The 21,749-nt window shown below is 45.6% G+C and overlaps 1 protein-coding gene across 1 annotated transcript in view; it reads right to left on the bottom strand.

Annotated features, from left to right (window-relative positions):
• PHAF1 (phagosome assembly factor 1) overlaps positions 1-21,749 on the bottom strand; it is a 61,790-nt gene that overhangs the window by 31,236 nt on the left and 8,805 nt on the right. Inside the window, exons 3-4 of the mRNA XM_056862458.1 lie at positions 12,332-12,414; positions 3,932-4,015 (exon numbers count right to left, since the gene is read on the bottom strand). Of these exons, the coding sequence (XP_056718436.1) occupies positions 3,932-4,015; positions 12,332-12,414 (167 nt within the window). The remainder of the gene's footprint in view (positions 1-3,931; positions 4,016-12,331; positions 12,415-21,749) is intronic.

Raw genomic sequence — 21,749 nt, 5'->3', positions numbered from 1 at the left:
TGGAAATTAGTCTAAAATTTGCTCTGCAATCTATCTGTTATTAAGCACCAGCAATCAAGCACAGCCTGTCTCTTTCATACAGGCTGGCAGGCCTCAGAACAGCTTGCACAGGGCTGATTCTTCCTCATGTATGTGAAAGCTCAACTTTTCGTTGCATCATAGGGAATGGGGGGGTCAGATGAAAACAATGGCAGCTATGAGGATCCCTCCCCGCTTGCCTGAGCCACACGCCTTAGTTTTTTTTAATTTTTTAACTTATTTGTTTAGCTGCCTCCATTTCTGAACAGCAAGACAGAGAGTTTTAGGAGGAAGCGTGGAACAAAGATACACGGTGACCATGTTGGCCCACGTCAAGGGTTGCCAGCTAGCTAGAAATTACTGTGGAAATTATAGTGGTATCTGTAACTGTGCAGTATAACATGGTGAACATAAGAAAAGCCCTGCTGGATCAGACCAAGGCCCATCCAGGCCAGCAGTCCGTTCACAAAGTGGCCAACCAGGTACCTCTAGGAAGCCCACAAACAAGATGACCGCAGCAGCATCCCGCCTGTGTTCCGCAGCACCTAATAGGCATGCTCCTCTGATACTAGAGAGAATAGGTATGCATCATGACTAGTATAAATTTTGACAAACCTTCATATACTCATGTCGTGAAGGTTTGGTACTCTGAACACAGTGCCATTCTGCACAACGCTGTCACTCAAGACAAGGACCATGGAGATGCTGGGCACCGTTTTGCAGTCAATTTAGTTAAAATCACATGCAAGTGTGTTAACTTCTCAGATATCATGCAAACTGGTCAATCCATCCTCGGTGAAACCCAAGCTACTTCCCATAAGTCCACTGGCTTCCTGCCATCTAAGTCTATGCAGGATAGCAGCATTCACAGGGCCACTGTTACTCCAGATGAGTAGACTGAGAGCAAGGCAAAGGGCATCAGTCAAAGAAGCGTTCTCTTCACAAATGAAATGCATTCTGCAAGTACTCAGAGTGACTATGCCCTTCAGTCTTTTTTTTAGGGGGGGGGGAAATCCTGTGAAAGTGAGTCTTCTGCAAATACAAAGAATTCATCATGCGGTACCAATGACCATTTGCACATGACTTTGATTACCACCAAATCCATTGCATTTGCTGTGGGAAGGAAAGGCCTTTGCCTGGTCTAGCACAAAGGTGTTCTGGAAAGCTTGCAGAACAGATATGAACATCTGAAGCTGCCTTCTACAGGCAATTGGTTCATCTAGCTCTAATCTGACTGGCAGTGGCTTTCCTGGGCTCCTGGTACAGAAAAATTCCTCTCAACACTCACTTTCTGAGATCCCTAATGGGCCATACTACGGAATGAACCAGGAACCTCCTGCATTGAAAGCAGGTGGTCTATCACTCAGCAACAAACCTCGGAGGAACGGGGGCCTGAAAACTTCTAGAGGACTGTGGTTTTTTCAATTAGCATACTCCTTTGTGGGTTTTTTTTTGTAATTATGCTAATAAATGAGAACTTTAAAATGCTTTATGATCTGGCTAGTCAAATGCCATTTCTACACCCCACTAGGAAAATTTACAAACATCTATTGGACAAGGATAACCTCCAAAGTAGAAAATATTTTCCTTTCATTGGACTCAGGGAGCATTTACCAAACAATATTACAGGTACATTTAAAGTTATATACATTAGACTTATAGAAGAACTGGTTTAATAGCAAGCTATTGATTCTTGCATGAGTAAAAATTTACCAGAATACTTTAGCTTCTGCTAAGCTGAGTTACGATTACTGCCGGGGTGGGGGTGGGGGAAGAGTCATAAGCAGAGGGACGCTAAGCAAATTAAAGTGTGGAGGATAAAAACAGAACAGCACTGTTGACAGGAAGTGCCTCTCTACCATCTACCAAGGAACACCTGGCAGTTTAGCATGACTCTTACAAACCATGACATCTAGCATTTTCTGCAGCTAGAAATTTGATTTGGGATTTTTTCTGAAGAGAAGACAAGGAAATCTAATCAAGTTAAGCATTTCCTGGTTTCTTGCTACAAGCAGCAGCAGTCAGGCACAGCCACAAGCAGGCAGCAGTGTGGGGGGGAGTGGGGCATATCGGCACTGGAAAGGTTCTCATTGTGGGTAGCTGCAATTCCCTAAAACGATAGTTGTCCAAAATGAAAGCCACCTGGAAGTTTTTCACTGCAGCTGTTTCCACACTGAAGTTGTGGTCCACATTTCTTCCCTAACCCCCAAACTAGTTACCCCCCCCCAAACCCACTTTGGTACATTTTCCCTAAAAGATCAGTTTGAGGAAAGTGTGGATTTCCATCCCACCCACCCCCAACAGCAGGCAGGATGTTTGCTGGCTATTTTTTCTTATTGGTAGTATATACGACCTGGATGGCTCAGGCTAGCGTGATCTTGTCAGATCTCAGAAGCTAAATTGTTTGTTCACCACATTTTAGATTGCCCTTGTTTTAAGTGCTTTTACACTCTGGCTTGCTGTTTTTATTGGCAATGTTTTTTGCTGCTCTTGATTTTATTGATTTTGTTTTGTGTTTATCGCTACCATCGTTTTTACTGTTTTAACTGTAAGCTACTTCCAGCAGGTCGGGACAGGTGCCATACAAATTTTCTAAATAAATAAAATGTATTGCTTAAGGCCTGTAGGCTAAATGAACAGTGTTATTAAAGTAAATAAATAAAATAAAGGAGCCCTGTGGCACAGTGTGGTAAGCTGCAGTACTGCAGTGGAAGCTCTGCTCACAACCTGAGTTTGATCCCAACAGAAATCAGTTTCAGGTAGCAGGCTCAAGGTTGACTCAGCCTTCCATCCTTCCGAGGTCGGTAAAATGAGTACCCAGCTTGCTGGGGGTAAAGGGAAGATAACTGGGGAAAGCAATGGCAAACCACCCTGGTAAACGCCCTGATGTGACATCACTGCATGGGTCAGTAATGACCCAGTGCTTGCACAACCTTTACATTTTAAATAAATAAAACTTCTGTATGCTGCTCCCTAAGCTACACTTCTTTTATTGTCTGGGAGCTACTGGCAGCCATCAACAATGCCTAAATGTTCTTATTTGATTCAGGACCATGAACAGAATGTTGGGTTTATCTATTAAATTTAAAAAAACATATAATTTTGCACTAGCCTCAAACCCCTTTGATACCTTTCAAACCTCTGCGTATTTAACATACGCTAGAACCTAATGTAGCATTTGTTCTCCACCTCATTTCAATTTAATCAGGAAGCTGGTTGTAGTTGGGCAGATACAACAAAGAATCGGAACAGTTCACAGAGCAGGTTGTTACTCAGAACCTCTGTAATGCCCTTTTCATAGAAGCCAACCTTGGCTGGGTGTACTTGCATTACGTGTGCGGAGAGGGGGAAGGCAGGAAACCACAGCACGGTGTAGTGCTCAGAATGTTGCAGGAGACCCAGGTGTGAATCCCCACCCTGCCATGGAAGCTGACTGGCTGACCTTGGGCCAGTCACACACTCTCAGCCTAACCTACCTCACAGGTTTGTTACGAGGCTTAAACAGAGAAGGGGAGAATGCTATAAAGCCACTCTGAAGAAGAAGAGTTGGTTTTTATATGTCGACTTTCTCTACCACTTAAGGAAGAATCAAACCAGCTTACAATTGCTTTCCCTTCCCCTCCCACAACAGACACCCTGTAAGGTAGGTGGGACTGAGAGAGCTCTAAGAGAACTGTGACTAGCCCAAGGTCACCCAGCTGGCTTCATGCATACGAGTAGGGAAATCAACCCAGTTCACCAGATCAGCACCTGCTGCTCATGTGGAGGAGTGGGGAATCAAACCTGGTTCTCCAGATTAAGAGTCCACTGCTCCAAACCACCACTCTTAACCACTACACCATGCTGGCTCCCCATTAGGGAGAAAAGTGGAGTAGAAATGAAACAAATTAAAAAATATAGATTTAATTTTTACCTTAAGTCTTTGATTGAAAGCATCAAACAGCAGTTTGATTCCGTCCTGAGTCAGGTTAAGGATGAGGTCATGGCTAAGAGGAGACTGGAGGGGGAGGAAAAAGGAGAAATCAGCTGTTAATAGTCAATGGATTATTTGTCAAGCCAAGTTCTGCAACAGAAAGCCGAGCAAGAGAACATTGACCCTAATTTTTCCCAGTTGGCAGAAAGAACCATTGATCGTTTCACGAATGAAAGCTAAAGGCAGTGGCACTTGCCAAATATCCCTAGCCGTTTGCTCATTTACATGAAACTTAAGTGGCTCTGGCAAGCTATTCACGCAGCTGGAATTCAAAGGCTATTGCTTTCACGGAAGAAAAAATATATATACCCTCCGGAGCTGACATTTGTCGCTTAGGCTGAACAACAGAAATGGAGGGAATCTGTCACAAAGGAAGGAATCTGTCACTCGCAGCAACGCTTTTAGTGCTTTGTGTGTGTAAGTGTGTGTAAAGTATGTGTGTGTGTGTAAGTGTGTGTGTGTAAAGTGCCATCAAGTCGCAGCCGACTTATGGCGACTCCTTTTGGGGTTTTCATGGCAAGAGACTAACAGAGGGTTTGCCAGTGCCTGCCTCTGCACAGCAACCCTGGTATTTCTTGGTGGTCTCCCATCCAAATACTGGCCTGGATGCCCAGGCTAGCCTGATCTTGTCAGATCTCAGAAGCTAAGCAGGTTCAGCCCTGGTTAGTATTTAGATGGGAGTGCTTTGGGGGGGGGGGGGCTAAAAGAAATCCAGGGAGCCTCTCCCTTAAGCCGCATAACACATTATGAAGGTGCTGCAGATTTCAGATATAAGAAAGGCCAGAAGTGGACTAGAAATGTTGGAGGGGGGATTGCAGGGGAACGTTTGAGAACCTTCCGCAGTTCCTTAAGTGTTGATAACACAACACCACCTAGTCTCACCACCTAACTGAAATCAGTGCGAGTTCCTCAGCTAATTCAGCCAAGAATGGGAAGGACTTAATCCTGAATTCTTGGGGTGGTTTCACACAAGCATACTAGCCACTGGATGACTAAAACATCCAGACTACCAGCACGTGTGAAATGAGTTGTCGCCGTTGTAATGCCACTGGAAGAGCTCTCACTTCCCCTCAAAACAAAGCTTTTCAACGGAATCAACTCCTACGTGGAGGTAACCACTCTTTAGTTGACGCCCACCAGCCCTCTGAAGGTCAACACAGCGGCTCATGGCCAAAGAGCAGGGACGCCAGAGAAAGAGGCCTGTAGCACAGAGTGCTCTGGATGGGGCAAGTAAATGGGCCAAGGTGCATAACGAGGCAAAGATCCCTGACTCATCTGTGCCTCTGATGATGCTCTCAGTTTCCTAACCTAACAACGCTTCTCTGATGCCGTCAGGAGGAACAATTAAGATGTAAAAAATTTTTTTACACATCTTACAGGACTTCCATTACAATGCTTAATATCAGCACTTTTACTTTTAAAAAATTATCTATCCCCGTTATAAGATAAAAGCTTGAAGGCTGCCAGATAGCAGATTATCAGACTAAGCCCATTATAATTTTGACGTCTCTGATTGTGATTTTTTTTAAATATATGTTTTAACATACTGTAGTTCTTAGCCACACAAACAGGAGCCTCTGTCCTTCATTCATAGCCCACCTTTCTCCAAGATGGGTACCCAAAGCAGCGTTCATCATTCTCCTTTCCTCCGTTTTATCCTCACAACAACCCTGTGAGGTAGGTTAGGCTGATAGAGACTGGGCCAAGATCACCCAGAAGATTTCTGTGGGGATTCAAACCTGGGTCTCCCAGATCCTAGTCCAAAACTCTGGCCACTACGCCATGCTAGCTCTAACATGAAGTCTCATGAATGCCAGGCAATCTCTCTCTTCAAGAGACTAACCGTGCCATCCCAAGCAGAATTACACCGAGAATGGGGCAGCTGCGCCAAGGATAGCACTGTTTGATTTTTAATAAAATTTAAAAACAGCACACCGAGGTTAAGGGGTCCAGAATAGCCTCCCACACGTTGTGGTGGTTTTCCATGTGCAAGGAATCATTAATGTAGAGCAGTGATTGCAAAACATTTTGGGCCATGGCCCCCTTGACTCCACAAACTCAACCCCCCACTCCTGACCCTATAGAAAGCATTATTCAAAATAGGGGTTTGCATGACGCACTAAAGAAGATAATAGCAATAAAATTTCAAAACAGTAACAAGTAATTGTACATCTATTCACAATCAACATTTATTCAACAGAACTGACGAACTTGATCCAGTGGTTCCAGCTCTTCAAAGTCTGTGAAAAAAATTCTGATAGTTTCCACCAAATTTGCCAGCATGGTGCCATAGCTTGATCTATTGTAAATTAACGAACAACACAGTTGAAGGGGCCAAGCACCTCCCCCCCTCGCCCGCTTGCCTCTTAGTGCCCCCCTAGGTAATCCCACTGCCCCCCAGGAGGTGGTACTGCCCACTTTGAGAACCACTGATGTAGAGGAACGGTGAAAAATAGAATTGCTCCCCTGTAGTCCCCGGTGTATTTTTATTCGTTTTGTATTTATGTTGCTAACCACCCCGAGCCTTGATTACCGGGGAAGGGGTGGGATAAATATTGAATGAAATGAATGAAATGAAATGGTCTCCTTGACGTACAATCTCACGAAGGAATAGAGAAAACCGATTCTCTTCCAGCCGCAAGACAGTCAGCCAGCATCCCAACGACATCGGCCTGGAAGCAAGAAAAAATACGAGCGGGCCGCAGGTTTTTAATATCTACGCGGAGATGCAAGCCTCGTCCTGGGGGCCACTGCGCAGAACGCTGATGAATTCGTGCCAGAACTGACACTCTCCTCAAGGAGCAAGGGAGAGAACTGAAGGAAAAGTCTGACCAGTATCGCCGCCTGCAGCTTTTCCTTTCTTCCTTTCACAAGGCCTATGGCCAGGCAAAAAACAAACCCCAAAACAACAAAAAGCAAAGCTTCAAGTATGTCAGTAGAAATACTTAGGCAGTTCAGACTGATGCTTGAATTGGAATGCAACAGCATCCCAAATGAGGATACGCATCCAGCTGACAAGTGCCACACAGGAAAGGATGGTATTCCAAGAAGCATAAGTATCTACATCCTGACAACGTTCACATTTATAACAGTTACTACCTCACAATTTTTTTTTTTTACTACACACCTGGCCTGCATTTTTACAAGATGGTTGGGGTTCAAAACAACACTTTTATTGGCATATAGGTTGGGGTTCCTTATTTATAGCCTAAGAGAAAGAATAAGAGGTGCCCTCACAGTGGCCTGAGCTGGATAGCCCAGCCTAGCCCAATCTTGTCAGATCTCGGAAGCTAAGTGGGCTTGACCCTGGTTTGTGTTTGGATGGGAGACCACCAAGGAAGTCCAGGGTCGCACCATGGAGGGAGGCAATGGCAAACCACTTCTATGCATCTCTTGCCTTGAAAACCCCATGGGGTCACCATAACTCAGCTGTGACTTAACGGCAAAAGGAAAGGAAAGAAAAGATACAGAAGCAACATCTGTGTCATGCCAGGAAGCCATCTTTATACGCCACAGATGACCAGCTATTTACAAGCCTGTTCAAATATCTGCATTTCTAGAGTTAGCATTTTAAAAAATCCAGAAATCAAGCCTAGTTTCTACCACATCTTTGCTAGGATTCTTCAAAAATCATTGAAATGTGTATCCTAAAGGAAGTCCCGACTCTAAATCATATCATTCCAGTGCAACAAAATATAGGGGAATTGGACTACACAGATCAGTTCCCTTGGAGGAAATGGCAGCTTTGGAGAGTTGACTCTATGGCATCACATCCCTGCTGAGCTCCCACCCCTCCCACCTAGACAATGCCCCCAAATCTCTTCAATCTCCCAAGCCATAGCAGGCAACCCTACTCAAGTCTCCTTGGCCCAGAGCAGGCAAGAGTGTAAAAACTCTCTACAGCTCCTACACACGCTGTTCCTTCTCTCTGGTCCCAGGGGCTTCCGGGCCTTGCAGGAATTTTTGAGAAAACCCAGTCTTGTTGCCCAGACAAGAGGGCTGGCATCACTGTCCAACTTGCTACTGCTTGGAAGCCCAGCACAACCCCAGGCACCTGCTCCTCAGCTGCCTGGCATCTCGCCAGATGGGGCCATGGCTTCACTCAACAGCTGTGTGGCGGCGGCTTCAGGGCTGCAAGGAGCGGCAACTCCCAGACACAACTACTACATTTTTTAAAACATCCATTTACGCCAACTTAGTAATACAAATATTATTAAAAAGCCAACATTACAGGAATAGCGCTAATAAAATGAAGAAGAGGAAGAAGAGTTGGTTTTTATATGCCGACTTTCTCTACCTTTTAAGAAGAATCAAACCAGCTTACAATCTCCTTCCCTTCCTCTCCCCACAACAGACACCCCGTGAGGTAGGTGGAGCTGAGAGAGCTGTAAGAGAACTGTGACTAGCCCAAGGTTATCCAGCTGGCTTCATGTGTAGGAGTAAGGAAACCGACTCAGATCACCAGATTAGAGTCTGCGGCTCATGAGGAGGAGTGGGACTCAAACCTAGTTCTCCAGATTAGAATCCACTGCTCCTAACCACTAAACTATGCTGGCTTTAGTTCTAGTTTACTCTCATTTTCTTGAGTATTGATTTATTAAGGCCTCTCTTTTTGGGACAACTGCACTCAACTCTGGAACACACAGCCACAGTGTCATGTAAGAAGCATGCACAACCTGAACCTCTTATCTCCCCCTCCCTTAAACAGAATGTCACACACAAAGGCACAAGATCAGATGTTAAATTACCTCAGGCCTCTTAATGCAGCGGAGGATAAACAGTCACTTGAACCTCCATTTAAAGAATAAAACACAATCATGGCTTAAAGGGGCTGACTAAGTCAACAACACCTGGCAAAGTTAGAGGCACTTTGCACTCCTGCCATTCATCCCTGGTTACATGATCCTGTTAACAAGTCACAGGGTTGTCGGCTTAGGTTGCAGGGAGGGACCAATTCCTTAGAAACACTGATGTGAACCATCAGCAAAGGCTACAACTCCTTGAAATTCCTGCCCTGCATTTGCAAGAAGAGTCTCTGGATAACAGTCCTGTCTCAGAGCATGGTTTCTTAGAATTGTACCCTGCAAGTAACCGAGAGTGGGCCTTGGGCTACCTTCCTCTCCTCTCCTCGTGGGGAAAAGCCAAAGACTGTTCTGGAGTGCTCACATTCAACTCAGTGTGGGAAAATCCAGGAGGCAGATTCTTATTATAATGGCATAATGCCCAGCAACACGTGGACCCTCTACCTCAGGGATGGGGAACGTCAGGCCCAGGGGCCATTTAAGGCCCGCGAAACCATTTGGTCTGGCCCTTCGTGGGTCCTGACAGATCTCTAGCTCAGAAGGATCTAAGACTGGCGATCCGCACTCACCCATCCTGTGCCACCAGGTGGGCGAGTGCGCCACCGGATGGATGCCTGCCTGCCCGCGCGGGGGGGGGTCATCTGGGGCAGCTGCTTGCTTGGGGCTTGGTCGGCTAATTTTTAAGTTGATAATTTTGTATAGCCTGCGAATGAGGTTATAAATATCCAAATGGCCCTTGGCGGAAAAAAGGTTCCCCACCCCTGCTCTACCTGTTCTTCTCATTTCAGTGAAGTTAAGCAGAAGTGGGTAGTTGATGGTCTTGGAGCGGTTTGTAGCCTGATCTGAGGACGACATGTGATTCTCAAGCACTTTCCTGATTGTGGTGCATACACATTCTTAAACCAAGCTCACAATGATCCCAGAATTATAACAGTTTGTAAGAATGTAAGTGGAAACTGCTGGGTCAGACCAGTGGTCCATCTAGTCCAGCGTGGTGTAGTGGTTAAGAGCGGTGGTTTGGAGCAGTTGACTCTGATCTGAAGAACCGGGTTTGATTCCCCACTCCTCCACATGAGTGGCGAACGCTAATCTGGTGAACCGGGTTGGTTTACCCACTCCTACATATGAAGCCATCTGAGTGACCTTGGGTTAGTCACACTCTCCCCGCCCCACCTACCTCACAGGGTGTCTGTTGTGAGGAGGGGAAGGGAAGGAGATTATAAGCCGGTTTGAGTATTCCTTAAGTGGGAGAGAAAGTCGGCATATAAAACCCAACTCTTCTTCAAAGTGGTCAACCATTTGCCCTGGAAGGCCGAAGCAACAGGGTATGGCCTTCCCCTGATGCTGCCTCCTAGCACTGGTATCCAGAGGTTTCCTTTACTCACCATGGCTAGTAGCCATTAATGGACCTCTCTGTGAACCTGTCTAACCTCCTTTTAAACTCACTGTACAGCAACTCATAGGAACAGAGTGGGGGGTGCCTTATTGGGACCAACTCTTATGGGCTAAAAGTAGGGGTGAGCCTGGTAGATTTCCTTAAAGTCCTCCCTACTTTACGCCCCCCCCCCCACAATAATTTGAACTATTGGACCAGCGTGGTATAGTGGTTAAGAGTGGTAGTTTGGAGTGGTGGACTCTGATCTGGCGAACCGGGTTTGATTTCCCACTCCTCCACGTGAGCGGTGGAGGCTAATCTGGTGAACTGGGTTTGTTTCCCCACTCCTACACACGAAGAAAGCTGGGTGACCCTGGGCAAGTTACAGCTCTGTTAGAGTTCTCTCAGGGTGTCTGTTGTGGGGAGGGAAAGTTATTGTAAGCCGGTTTGAGTCTCCCTTAAGTGGTAGAGAAAGTCGGCATATAAAAAACCAACTCTCTCCTCTCTCATCCTCTTGATCAATTTGCAAAATAAATACAGAAATTACAGAAGCTGGAAGGTACTCATAACTATGCTAGTAATTGCTATACATTTCATGCAACCTGCAATAAAGGAGGGGAAATCCATTTAGCTGTCAGAAAATAAAAATGCTGGGATTTGTTCACAACAATGTTAGCAACAGCTACGCATTCGAAAACCAAGATATTGAGCCTCTTGGTACAAATTCTGCTCAGACCCTTAACAAACAAGAATATAAAGTACTTGTGCTTGCTTTTTCCTAGAAAGCCTAGTATACACAGCAGCAGAACCGGCAATGGGCAATGTGTACATTTCCAGGTTTTTTGGTTTTTTTTTATTCTGTTTTCCCCATGTTTGCTTGCCAAAAAACAAAAACAAAAAACTGTTAAGCAGTAGAGATGGTTTCATGCTGATGAATTAAACAATGCTGATTTCAGACAGCAGGGCAATAAAACAGGACGGGAAGCATAAGGACAAGGAATAATGTAATGTTGAATAATGTTTTAATCATGCAGAACATCCTGATTAAAAATCTACACGGTTTAAATTACTGCGCCTGCCTTTGTTGTCAAGAGCTGCCAAGCCACACTAGAGACAAGAAGTAACATTTCCAAGGAGCTCCCTCAACACTATGCCAACTTATTTCAACTGACCATGCTCACTTTTGACTAGATGGTTAAAATCACAGCCAAATCAAATAAAAAAAATCCCATTCAAGATCCTCCTACTATATTTTCCATGGTTCAACCCTATTTCACAGAACAACACTATTTATTGTCTTCTCTTTAGGAGGCAGAGATTGCAAACTTTCTTTCCCCCACATCACCCCTGTATCACTGTCAACTCCTCACCTAAAATACAATAAATCATAGAATCATAGAGCTGGAAGGTACCACCAGGGTCATCTAGTCCAACCCCCTGCACAATGCAGGAAATTCACAACTACCTTCCCCACACACACCCAGTGACCCCTACTCCATGCCCAGAAGATGGCCAAGATGCCCTCCCTCTCATGATCTGCCTAAGGTCATAGAATCAGCACTGCTGACAGATGGTCATCTAGCCTCTGCTTAAAAACCTTCAGGGAAGGAGAGCTTACCATATCGTAAATATGCATTGATTGGTCGCTCCAAAATGGAAACTATTTATTCTACCTACTTTATTTACTTCGTTCGCACCCCACCTTTCACCCCAATGGGGACACAAAGTGGTTTACATTGTTCTCCTCCATTATATCCTCACAACAGCCCTGCAAGGTAGGTTAGGCTGAGTGTGTGTGAGTGGTCCAAGGTCCCCCAATGAGCTTCCATGGCAGAGTTGGGATTTGAACCGGGGTCCCTCAGATCCTAGACAGACACTCTTAACCACCACACTGGCAACATCAGGTCATAACAGAAAGCCTCTAAGTTTGTAGTAGTGCAATCGTCCACTTTTTAAATTCTTGCTAACAGTTGAAGTGGTGTGCAATTTTTAGAAAGCCACATGTTCCAGGATGTGGCAGTCGTAAAGCATGGCTGGACGTCATGTGGCCAGCCATTGTGTATACAGGCATTACACAATATTGACACATCCTGCCATTCCTTGCGCGGGCTATTTATTACCCAGGGTAGACTGACTGTTTGACCAAACCAGATGGTGACTCACCTGCTCACTGTAGAGAACCTGGACGTTCTTGATGATGCGACAGTGCTTCTGAAGAATTGCTACAGCCTGAGCCAACGGCATTCCTGCAAAAAAACAAAACACACCAAGACATGTTACAGGCCGTTTTCGCCACTTAGCCAATGATGGGCAAAAATGTATTTGCTCAGCAGGGTCAACATGTGGCAATATTGGCTCCCAGGCCAAGAACAACAAGTCGAACAGCGTGACCATTTCCAGTCAATGACTAGACCCAGTTTTTCATCAAATTAGGAAGGGGAAGAAAAACGCACACATATCTATGCTTCACCACCACGCCAGACCATTTTCTAAGAAACAGGACAAGAAAAGGTATCGTCAAGCCAGGCACAACAGAACGGATCCAATTAACCTTTAAAAGCAGCGCACTTAATCAACTTTAGTGACGCACAAGTGAAAATCACTCTTTTCTTCAGTGTTAAAAGGATGCATGCTCCGCCTCTCTCCAAGCATTTCTGTGGCTTCACTGTACTCACAACTTCTCACTTGCTGGTAGTCCCATTAACTCTTCATATCTTGACCTTACATGTGCATTATGCAAAAGCCGCTTTCTCCTCCCGGCCCCCAAAGAATACAGTTTGTCAGGGCCTGTTATATGTCAGCAAACCAAGTTTGCTACTGAGCGCCTCATCCACAGGACGCCGCAGCAAGTCCCGATTCTCCGATGAGCACCCCCAGTACAAGTGTTCACCAAGACTTGTATGGTGTATTCACGTTTTAGATCAAGGGTCTCCAACACAGGATTGCCAACCTCCAGGTGCCAGTCGCAAAGAGGTACCTGGCAACCCTACACCCCACAGCGCCCACTGACGCATTTCCTGGCGCCCGCCAAGTGTTTTTAGAGATTGGTGCCAGATGCGGTTTTTGCCCAACAAGCGTTCTGATTGCCACTGGAGATTTGATTGGTTATGCCAAATTTTTAAAATGTTCTTTTGGCAGCAGCTGCCTCCACCGCACAAGGATCTTCACTGTGTGACTAAAGTTAAGTTGCAGCAGCCATTTTGTGCTAGCCCCGCCTCCTTCAGTAGGCATTTTGAGGGAACCATCTTTGTGACTGCGCCCACCATGATATGTCAGAATGTACCCACGGGCTCAAAAAGGTTGGAGACCCCTGCTTTAGCTGTATTCGCCTAAAAATACAGAGAGCTACGATCATTTAACCAGTGTATATTGTAGTTCCCTGCCCGGCCTTCTTTGGATAAATTGTGCTATGAATCTGAACATAAACTTCATAATTAGGGTTGTCAGGTCCCTCTTCATCATTGGCGGGAGGTGTTTGGGGTGGAGCCTGAGGAGGGTGGGGTTTGGAGAGGGGAGGGACTTCAATGCCACAGAGTCCAATTGCCAAAGTGGCCATTTTCTCCAGGTGAACTGATTTCTATTGGCAGGAGATCAGCTAGCACCTGGAAGTTGGCAACCCTATTCATAATTGCCAGACTGCTTCCTTTCTAAAACTTTCCCAACACACAGGCTGTATTGGTTAAAGCCTTGGAAGCAAAATTCAACCGCTACAATTCCTAAAGGAAGGATGGATAGAAAAAAATAACTTCCCAATATACATGGTATTCTAGGGAAAGGTATTCAGTGTATTCAAAGTATGATGCAGTGTGGTTTTTTTTGTCTCTAGCTTATTCGACTGTGTTCTAATTATAGGTCCTTAAGCACAATGACATAGCTTGTCCTAAAGCTAGCAATTCCAATAGGAACTGGAACAGCTATCAGATCTCTGTGTCAGAAACAAGTGTCGGTGAATAAGTGGCAGTTCCGTATTCCCGGCTCATTCATCTCATTTGGGCTTTTTTAAAAATAAAGAAACAGGAAGTAATAAGTGCATTAAGAATAGATCACTACATGCCAATTTAGGCTGTCAAATGTCCAATTCATTCCTAACTTCTTGCTCTGCAAACAGCTGGGCACAGCACAGCAAGAAAGAACATGAAATCCCCTCTGCCCAAATCAGGTTTCTTTTCAGCCATGAACTCATTGAGTTGCCTGGGGCAGAGCCTGAGGAGAGCAGGGTTTGTGAGGGGAAGGACTTCAATACCACAGAGTCCAATTGCCAAAACCAGCCATTTTCTCCAGGTGAACTGATCTCTGTCGGCTGGAGCTCAGTTGTAATAGCGGGAAATCTCCAGCTAGTACCTGGAGGTTGGCAACTACAAATGCACGTGAAATACTCTAAGGTGCCATATCAAAGCTAAGGACGTTCTTTTGTTCCAAGTTTTGCTTTTAAGAAGCTGAAGCAAAAGGCGGCCTTATCATCACCCCTACTGCTTTCAGGGCCTCAGAAGATAAACGCAGTGGTCAGGTAGGTTCATAAGGGAGAAGGCAGTCCTTCGGGTATGCTGTTCCCAAACCATACAGGGATTTAAAAGTCGACACCAGCACCTTGAATTGTGCTCAGAAACAGACTTGGAGTTAATGTAGATAGGCCAAGACAGGAGTGATATGGTTCCTATGACCCATTGTAGTTAATATCTTGGTTGCAGCATTCCGCACCAATTGAAGCGTCTGAACAGTTTTCAAGGGCAGTCTCATGTAGAGAGCACTGCAGTAATCCAATATAGATTTAACCTGAGCATGCAACACAGTGGCCAGATTCTTTTCTGCCCAGGAACGATCACAGCTGGCAAACTAGTCAAAGCTGGTAAAAAGCACTCCTGGCTACAGCTGCCACCTGCTGATCCAGCAGTAGACATGGGTCCAAGAGCACTCCCAAACTACGGAACTTTTCCTTCAAGGGGACTGCAATCCCATCCAGGATGAGTGACCTGTGTCAGACCTTCTGCTCACCAGTATCACTTCTGTCTTGTTGGGATTAAGCTTTAGTTCACTAACCCGCGTCCACTCCAAAACTGCCTCTAGGTACCAGTTCAGGGTTTCGGTAGCCTCCCTAGGATCGGCCAGAAGCAAGAAACAAAGCTAAGTGTCACCTGTGTATTGGTGACAACCCAGCCCAAATCTCCGGATGACCTCACCCAGTGGTTTCAGGTACATGTTAAGGAATGTAGAGGACAAAATGGTGCCTTGCGGGACCCCACAGGCCAAAGGCCAAGCAGCTGAGGAGCAGTCTCCCAGCAGAACCTTCCAAAACCTGCCCTCCCCATAGGATCAGAACCACCACAAAACGCTGCCTCCCAATCACAGCCCAGAAAGGTGGTCCAGGAGGACACCATGATCAATTATATCAAAAGCCACTGAGAGGTCCAGGAGTAGGGTTGCTAACTTCCAAGAGGAGCTTGGAGATCTCCCAGAATTACTACCAGTCTCCAGATGACAGAGATCAATTCCCCTGGAGGACATGGCTGCTTTGGAGGGTGGACTCTATGGCATTATACCCAGCTGAGGTCCCTCCCTCCCCCAGATTCGCCTCCAAATTTCCATGAATTTCCCAAACCAGAGTTGGCAACAGTCATCTCCCGTCCAATGCCTGGCACAGGTAATCCACCAGGACGGCCGAGGCTGTTTCAGTCCCATAACCAGGCCTAAAACCAGCATGGAAAAGATCCAAACAATAAGTGTCTTCATAAATGCCCATCTCTGTCAAAGGATAGTGTGTGGGGGGTTGGCCTTTTTTTGAGGAGGCGCACACGTGAATTATTGCCAGGCTGATCCTGCAGCAAATGTGCTCTGCCGTGATGCAAATCACATCCATATTCAGCTCGGCGCCTCTTGCTTATCATGCATCAGGTATAATGAAGCGACTGTGTAATAATCCTAGGAAGGGCACAAGCTTTTCAAACCCATAATATTAAAATCATTTCATAACCAGAGGGATACAGGAAATGGCTCGCAGAGAGAGCAAAGGGAAGCAAGGGTGTTTGGAAACCTAGTGGTGAGGGCATCAGCAATCTTATTACGATGCTCGCTTGTAAAATTATTGTAAGGGCTATTATCTTCCGCATAAAGAGTACCAGTGAATTATAATTGAGGAACCGCAAGATCAAAAGACACAATTACATTCCAAGTGTCTTCCAATCAATCAGGAGATAACCTTAATATGACTCTCGAGGTGTGCCGGTGTAATAGAAAGCAAAGAGCTGGCATGTTTTCTTAAAAGAGCCTTCAGAGGGTCGCCGGACTCAGACAGAAGGTTCCCTCTTTATGAAAAGCAGACAAAGCCTCCAGATAGCACTGACAAAAGCTTGCTCGGCTTTATTCAAAGGGTCACATTGCAAAGACAGAAAATGTACACATCTCCATGTTTCTGACCCCTGTTTATATCCTGGATTGGAGTACATGAATCAGGTTGCATATTAAACTTACACACATGATTTTGCTGAAGACAATGATTAGCAAACACCCTGGGTTCATCGTCATACTTTTGAGCAAGAAACATCATGGGTTGACCAAGCCATCTTTGACTTATACCACAGTTCAAAAGTTCAAGAAAAGCACCTCCCCTAAGAGTTCCAGCAACTGCTCAGTGATTTTCCAGGAAGTGTCCCAGTTTCTCAACCAGGAGTAGGAACACAGGGCTCATTCCCAAAGCACTAAACCACTACATCATGCTGGCTCTCATTCCCAAAGCAACAATGGTGTAGTGGTTAGGAGCAGTGGACTCTAATCTGGGGAACTGGGTTTGATTCCCCATTCCTCCACATGAGCAGCAGACTCTAATTTGGTGAAGCCAGCTAGGTGACCTTGAGCTAGTCACAGTTCTCTTAGAGCTCTCTCAGCCTCACCTACCTCACAAGGTGTCTGTTTTGGGGAGAGGAAGGGAAGGAGATTATAAGCCGGTTTGATTCTCCTTAAAAAGGTAGAGAAAAATCATCATATAAAAATCAACTCTTCTTCAAACCATTGTTTGTTACATCTGAAGCATCCCAATGTCAGGAACGCTAGGTAGATAGTGTGGTGTGGTGGTGGCTAGCCTACTTCACAGGGCTGTTGCGAGGATGAAATGGAGAAGAGGAAAATGGTGTAAGTCGCTTTGGGGCCCCCACTGGGAAGAAAGGTGGGGTGTAAATGAAGCAAATAAATAAAATAGATTTTGGACTCAAAGCAACATTGCTTGCAGCTACAGTGCTTTGTTTTTACCCATAAAGGTGCTTGCTCTTATTTGAAACAAACTAAAAAGGTACATGAGGTGACATAATAGAGTGGGGGCTACAACAGGCTCACCAGTGAAGATCAGATCTGATCCCTGCACAGTATCCCAGAATCTCCAATGGAAGCTAATGGGAAGCGTTTAGAATCAAGCCGCTGCCTCTCTCTACCTCCCAGCCCCCATTTCTTAGTGTGATGCTGGAGTGCCATATGTGTTTAGCTATTACTTTTTAATTAAATCATCATACACATAACAATATTGGAAAAAAATCAGTGTATATTCAAATTTCCCAGTTGGTTATTCCAATAATTAAGAAACAGGATCCACTTCTGCCGAAAAACAAAACAACAATACTGGGGGAACATCTTCCCATTTTAACAGAATTTTTCCCCTGTAAGTTTATCAGTTACAGCAGTGTCCAGAATCCTGTCAACTGAGTTGAAGGGACAGCAGAATTCTTCCGGTACTGTGTCCAAATTATTTTGTCAGCTGCTGACACAAAAATAATACGGCAAAACCAGTACTGGATCAAGCAGCACACCAGTCCCAGTGACAGCATATCTGTGGTTTTGGGCACCTCCACCCAAGACGGCAGAGGTGCTGCAGATTGTTTCTGACATTTAAACCTACTTGTATTAAAGATTTTTTGGGGACTTTTCTGGGGTGAGGTACCACTACTAGACTAAAATTTTATACTGGGCTCCCAGCAGAAAACAACCCCTGAAGGAGCCCTGTCATTGAGGCTACCAAGTTGAGGGAACATGGCATTGTTCCCATATCAACTCCCCCCCCCCCCGCCGCCGTAGGAACTAATGGGAGCCATTCAACTTGCACAGGAGACAGGAATGCAACTATGAGCAGGTCAGAATGAGGCTAAACCTGTTCTCACTTCTCCAATTCCTCAGCCAGTGAGAATCAAACCTGTTCCTATCCGCACAGCCCTGTCCCGGACTTCATTTCCTGGTCATACATACATGTGACAGAATTGTTATGTTAAAAATGGGGCTTGCTACAGAGAGAGGTTAGAAAAAAAGACTCTGATTCTGGATTATCTTGCTCTCTTGATGGATGTATCTGACTGGTTAAGTACAGCCATGATGGGGGCCAGGTCCTAACTTACTGTAGTCAGCCACACATCATGCCTTTCATTTTCTAATATAATTATATATCTGACGAAGAAGAAGAGTTGGTTTTTATATGCGGACTTTCTCTACCTTTTAAGGACAATCAAACCAGCTTACAATCTCCTTCCCCTCCCCTCCCCACAACAGATACCTTGTGAGGTAGGTGAGGCTGAGAGTGTTCAGGAAGAACTGTGACTAGCCAAGGTCACCCAGCTAGCTTCATGTGTAGGAAGAAGAAGAGCTGTTTTTAATATGCCGACTTTCTCTACCACTTAAGGGAGACTCAAACCCGCTTACAATCACCTTCCCTTCCCCTCCCCACAACAGACACCCTGTGAGGCAGGTGAGGCTGAGAGAGCTCTAAGAGAGCTGTGACTAGGCCAAGGTCACCCAGCTGGTTTCATGTGTAGGAGCGAGGAAACCAACCCAGTTCACCAGATTAGAGTCCGGCGCTCTTGACCACTACACCACGCTGGCTCTCATGTTCTTCCAGGAGCCTCTAGTGGTTTCCCTAAGGTTCCTAGGCATCGTCCCACCCAGCCACTGTTCAGGGTCAGGTCCTCGTAGGAACATCAGACTTTAGACCATTCTCTGATCTAGATTTGAGTCATTCAATTACTTAGTAACCAGAGATTCATAGAGGACAGTGGGAGAAAAGAAGAATAACAATGTCATGCAGTGGGTAGAACAGGAGACCTCCCCTTTGTTGAGCCAGCTGGCACTCTTGGAATTTTGAGAAAGGGTAAGGGGGCACCATTGACCTGACCTGGATGGCCCAGGCTAGCCGGATCTCATCAGTTCTCAGAAGCTAAGCAGGGTCAGCTCTGGCTAGTATTTGGATGGGAGACCACCAGGGAATGCCAGGGTCGTTATGCAGAGGAAGGCAATGCATAGTTGCTTAGATAGTCTGTGGGGGGGACTTGTCTCCTGCTGTTCTCATGGCCGTTTCTTTTTATTCTTTTTATTCCCCATCTTTAGGTCGGCCAAAGTAAAATAAATTTAGCTCAAAAGACTTCTGCTGGGAGTTGAAGTGCAGTATAGCGTCTTTATCAGTGTCTTATCTGAGACAGAGCTTTTTGGCAGCTTATTTGTTTTTAAGAAGCTCCGGGTAACTCCCCACAGTTGCTAGCAAGATAAAGTTGTTCTTTCCAGGTTCAGTTGCTAAACAAGACTCCAATTAAAAAGTTAAAATAACCCAGTCATTACAGTTTCTTTAGAATGATTTAGAATGAATGGCTTAAAAATCAGGAGCTTATCCGAGGCATGCTTCCTCCTTCCCCTGACTGGAACCGGACGTATTATATAACAAATCGGAAGGCAATGGCAAACCACCTCTGTTAGTCTCTTGCCTTGAAAACCCCATAAGAAGTCGCCATAAGTCGACTTGACGGTACTGTCAGTTTCAGGCGTCTGTCCCTAGCATCCCAGAAGCAAACTCATCCAGGCAAGAAGCTCTGAAGCAGTAATACTTTATTAGGAGCAAAAAGACAGATTAAAGGAATGACTGCCTACAGGCAGGTGAGGCTAGTAATGGGGAACACAGGCAGGTTACTTGTTAAAGACACTACAGACTGAAAAGGTAAATATTGCTAGGCAACCTCGAGATAAGCGGTTCCCAGGAAGACAGACTAAACATTACCACAGCTGCAGAAAAACAGGATGAGCAAAACTGTACACAGACGTTCATAGGCATGAGAACCAAGGACTTGATGTGTGGCCAGCAAAAAAGACAAAGGCCTGACAGGTACTTTACACACACAGAGGGCACCAGTACAAAATAGCTGCTACGGGCCAATTACAAAAATGTTGGGAGTCTTCTCCTATGACAAGGGCTGCTATGTACAAATTAAAGCTCCCTGCAGACACAAAGGTGATGGCCACTAGGGCTGTTCTGAGGCTCTTCTTACTCCGGTGAGGTAAAGGAAAGCCAGGAATGACTCTTTGCCTCAGGGAAGAAACAGGTGGGTGGTGGGGCACGGTGGCTTACCACATTGGGGACCATTAGATCAGTCTGACTATGATCAGGGAGACACAAGTTCAAATCTCTAATCAGCCATAAAGCTTGCTACTGGGTAGCCTTGGCTCAGTCACTCTCTCTTAGCCAACCCCACTTCACAGGGTTGTTGGGAAGATCAAATGGGGGGAGGGGACCACGTACACCACCCTGAGCTACTTAGGAGGAAAGCAAATAAACAGTGTGAGAATGCTGCACTGTAAGCGGGTATCAAATGGAAACCTGACTGACAACTTTGAAGAACATTGCGAACTCTGCCGGAGAAAAATCAATTATTCATTTTAAGTTGCTAGGGGTAGAGCCTCAGGGGGAAAAATTCCTTGTAGAAGCTACAACACTGATGCTGTCAACCCCAAATTGAAAGTTCAGGCACAAACCTAGTTAAGATATGGTTATATGATGTGTCAGTGCCAAAGAGATCACCACTATCAGAATATCAGCTGCTCTGGGAAAATACAGGAAACATTTTTAATGGATCAGCTCCGCCCGAGAAAGCAACTTGGGGAATCCCAGAGGAGATTCCTTGCCAGCATTTAGACAGCAACACAGCTCTGCCAGAGTTGCTAACATTTCTGAGATGGGCAACAATCCACACTCACATGCCATGGTAGCAACACCATGGCAGAATACAAATTAAGCGATGAGACTCGCAAGATTTCACAGCATTCATACTTAATAAACCGAATTCACCAATGGAGGTCCCTGGTTGACAGGGACCTCTCACCTTGTGTTGAGAATTCTGAGAACAGAAAAAAAGATGATAATTCCAGCAGAATAACCCCAAACAAAGCCAGCATGGTGTAAGTGGTTAAGAGTGGCGGCCTCTAGTCTGGAGAACCGGGTTTGATTCCCCATTCCTCCACATGAAGCCTGCTGGGTGACCTTGGGCCAGTCACAGTTCTCTCAGAACTCTCTCAGCCCATGTGTAGGTAGGCAATGACAAACCACCTCCAAATGTCTCTTGCCTTGAAAACTTGTCGGCACGTCACACACCCACACTATCTCAAATAGATTTACACTCTTCTAAGTCAGATAAAGTCATTGCACTTAGAAGGGTACAAGCGTGAGGGGGTGCAAGACTTATGGGGGGGATCCCATCTTCCCCTATCGCCAAGCCCGGCATGGCTCCAGGCCCCACCACCTACCTTTGAGCCTGGAGACGGCAGTGGAAGCTCCCGGACAAACTAATGTTTG

The sequence above is a fragment of the Euleptes europaea genome, chromosome 17, assembly GCF_029931775.1.
Source record: "Euleptes europaea isolate rEulEur1 chromosome 17, rEulEur1.hap1, whole genome shotgun sequence".
Classification (NCBI taxonomy): Eukaryota; Metazoa; Chordata; class Lepidosauria; order Squamata; family Sphaerodactylidae; genus Euleptes; species Euleptes europaea.
The sequence above is the reverse complement of the archived record's forward strand: the minus strand, read 5'-3'. Positions and strand labels throughout refer to the sequence as shown.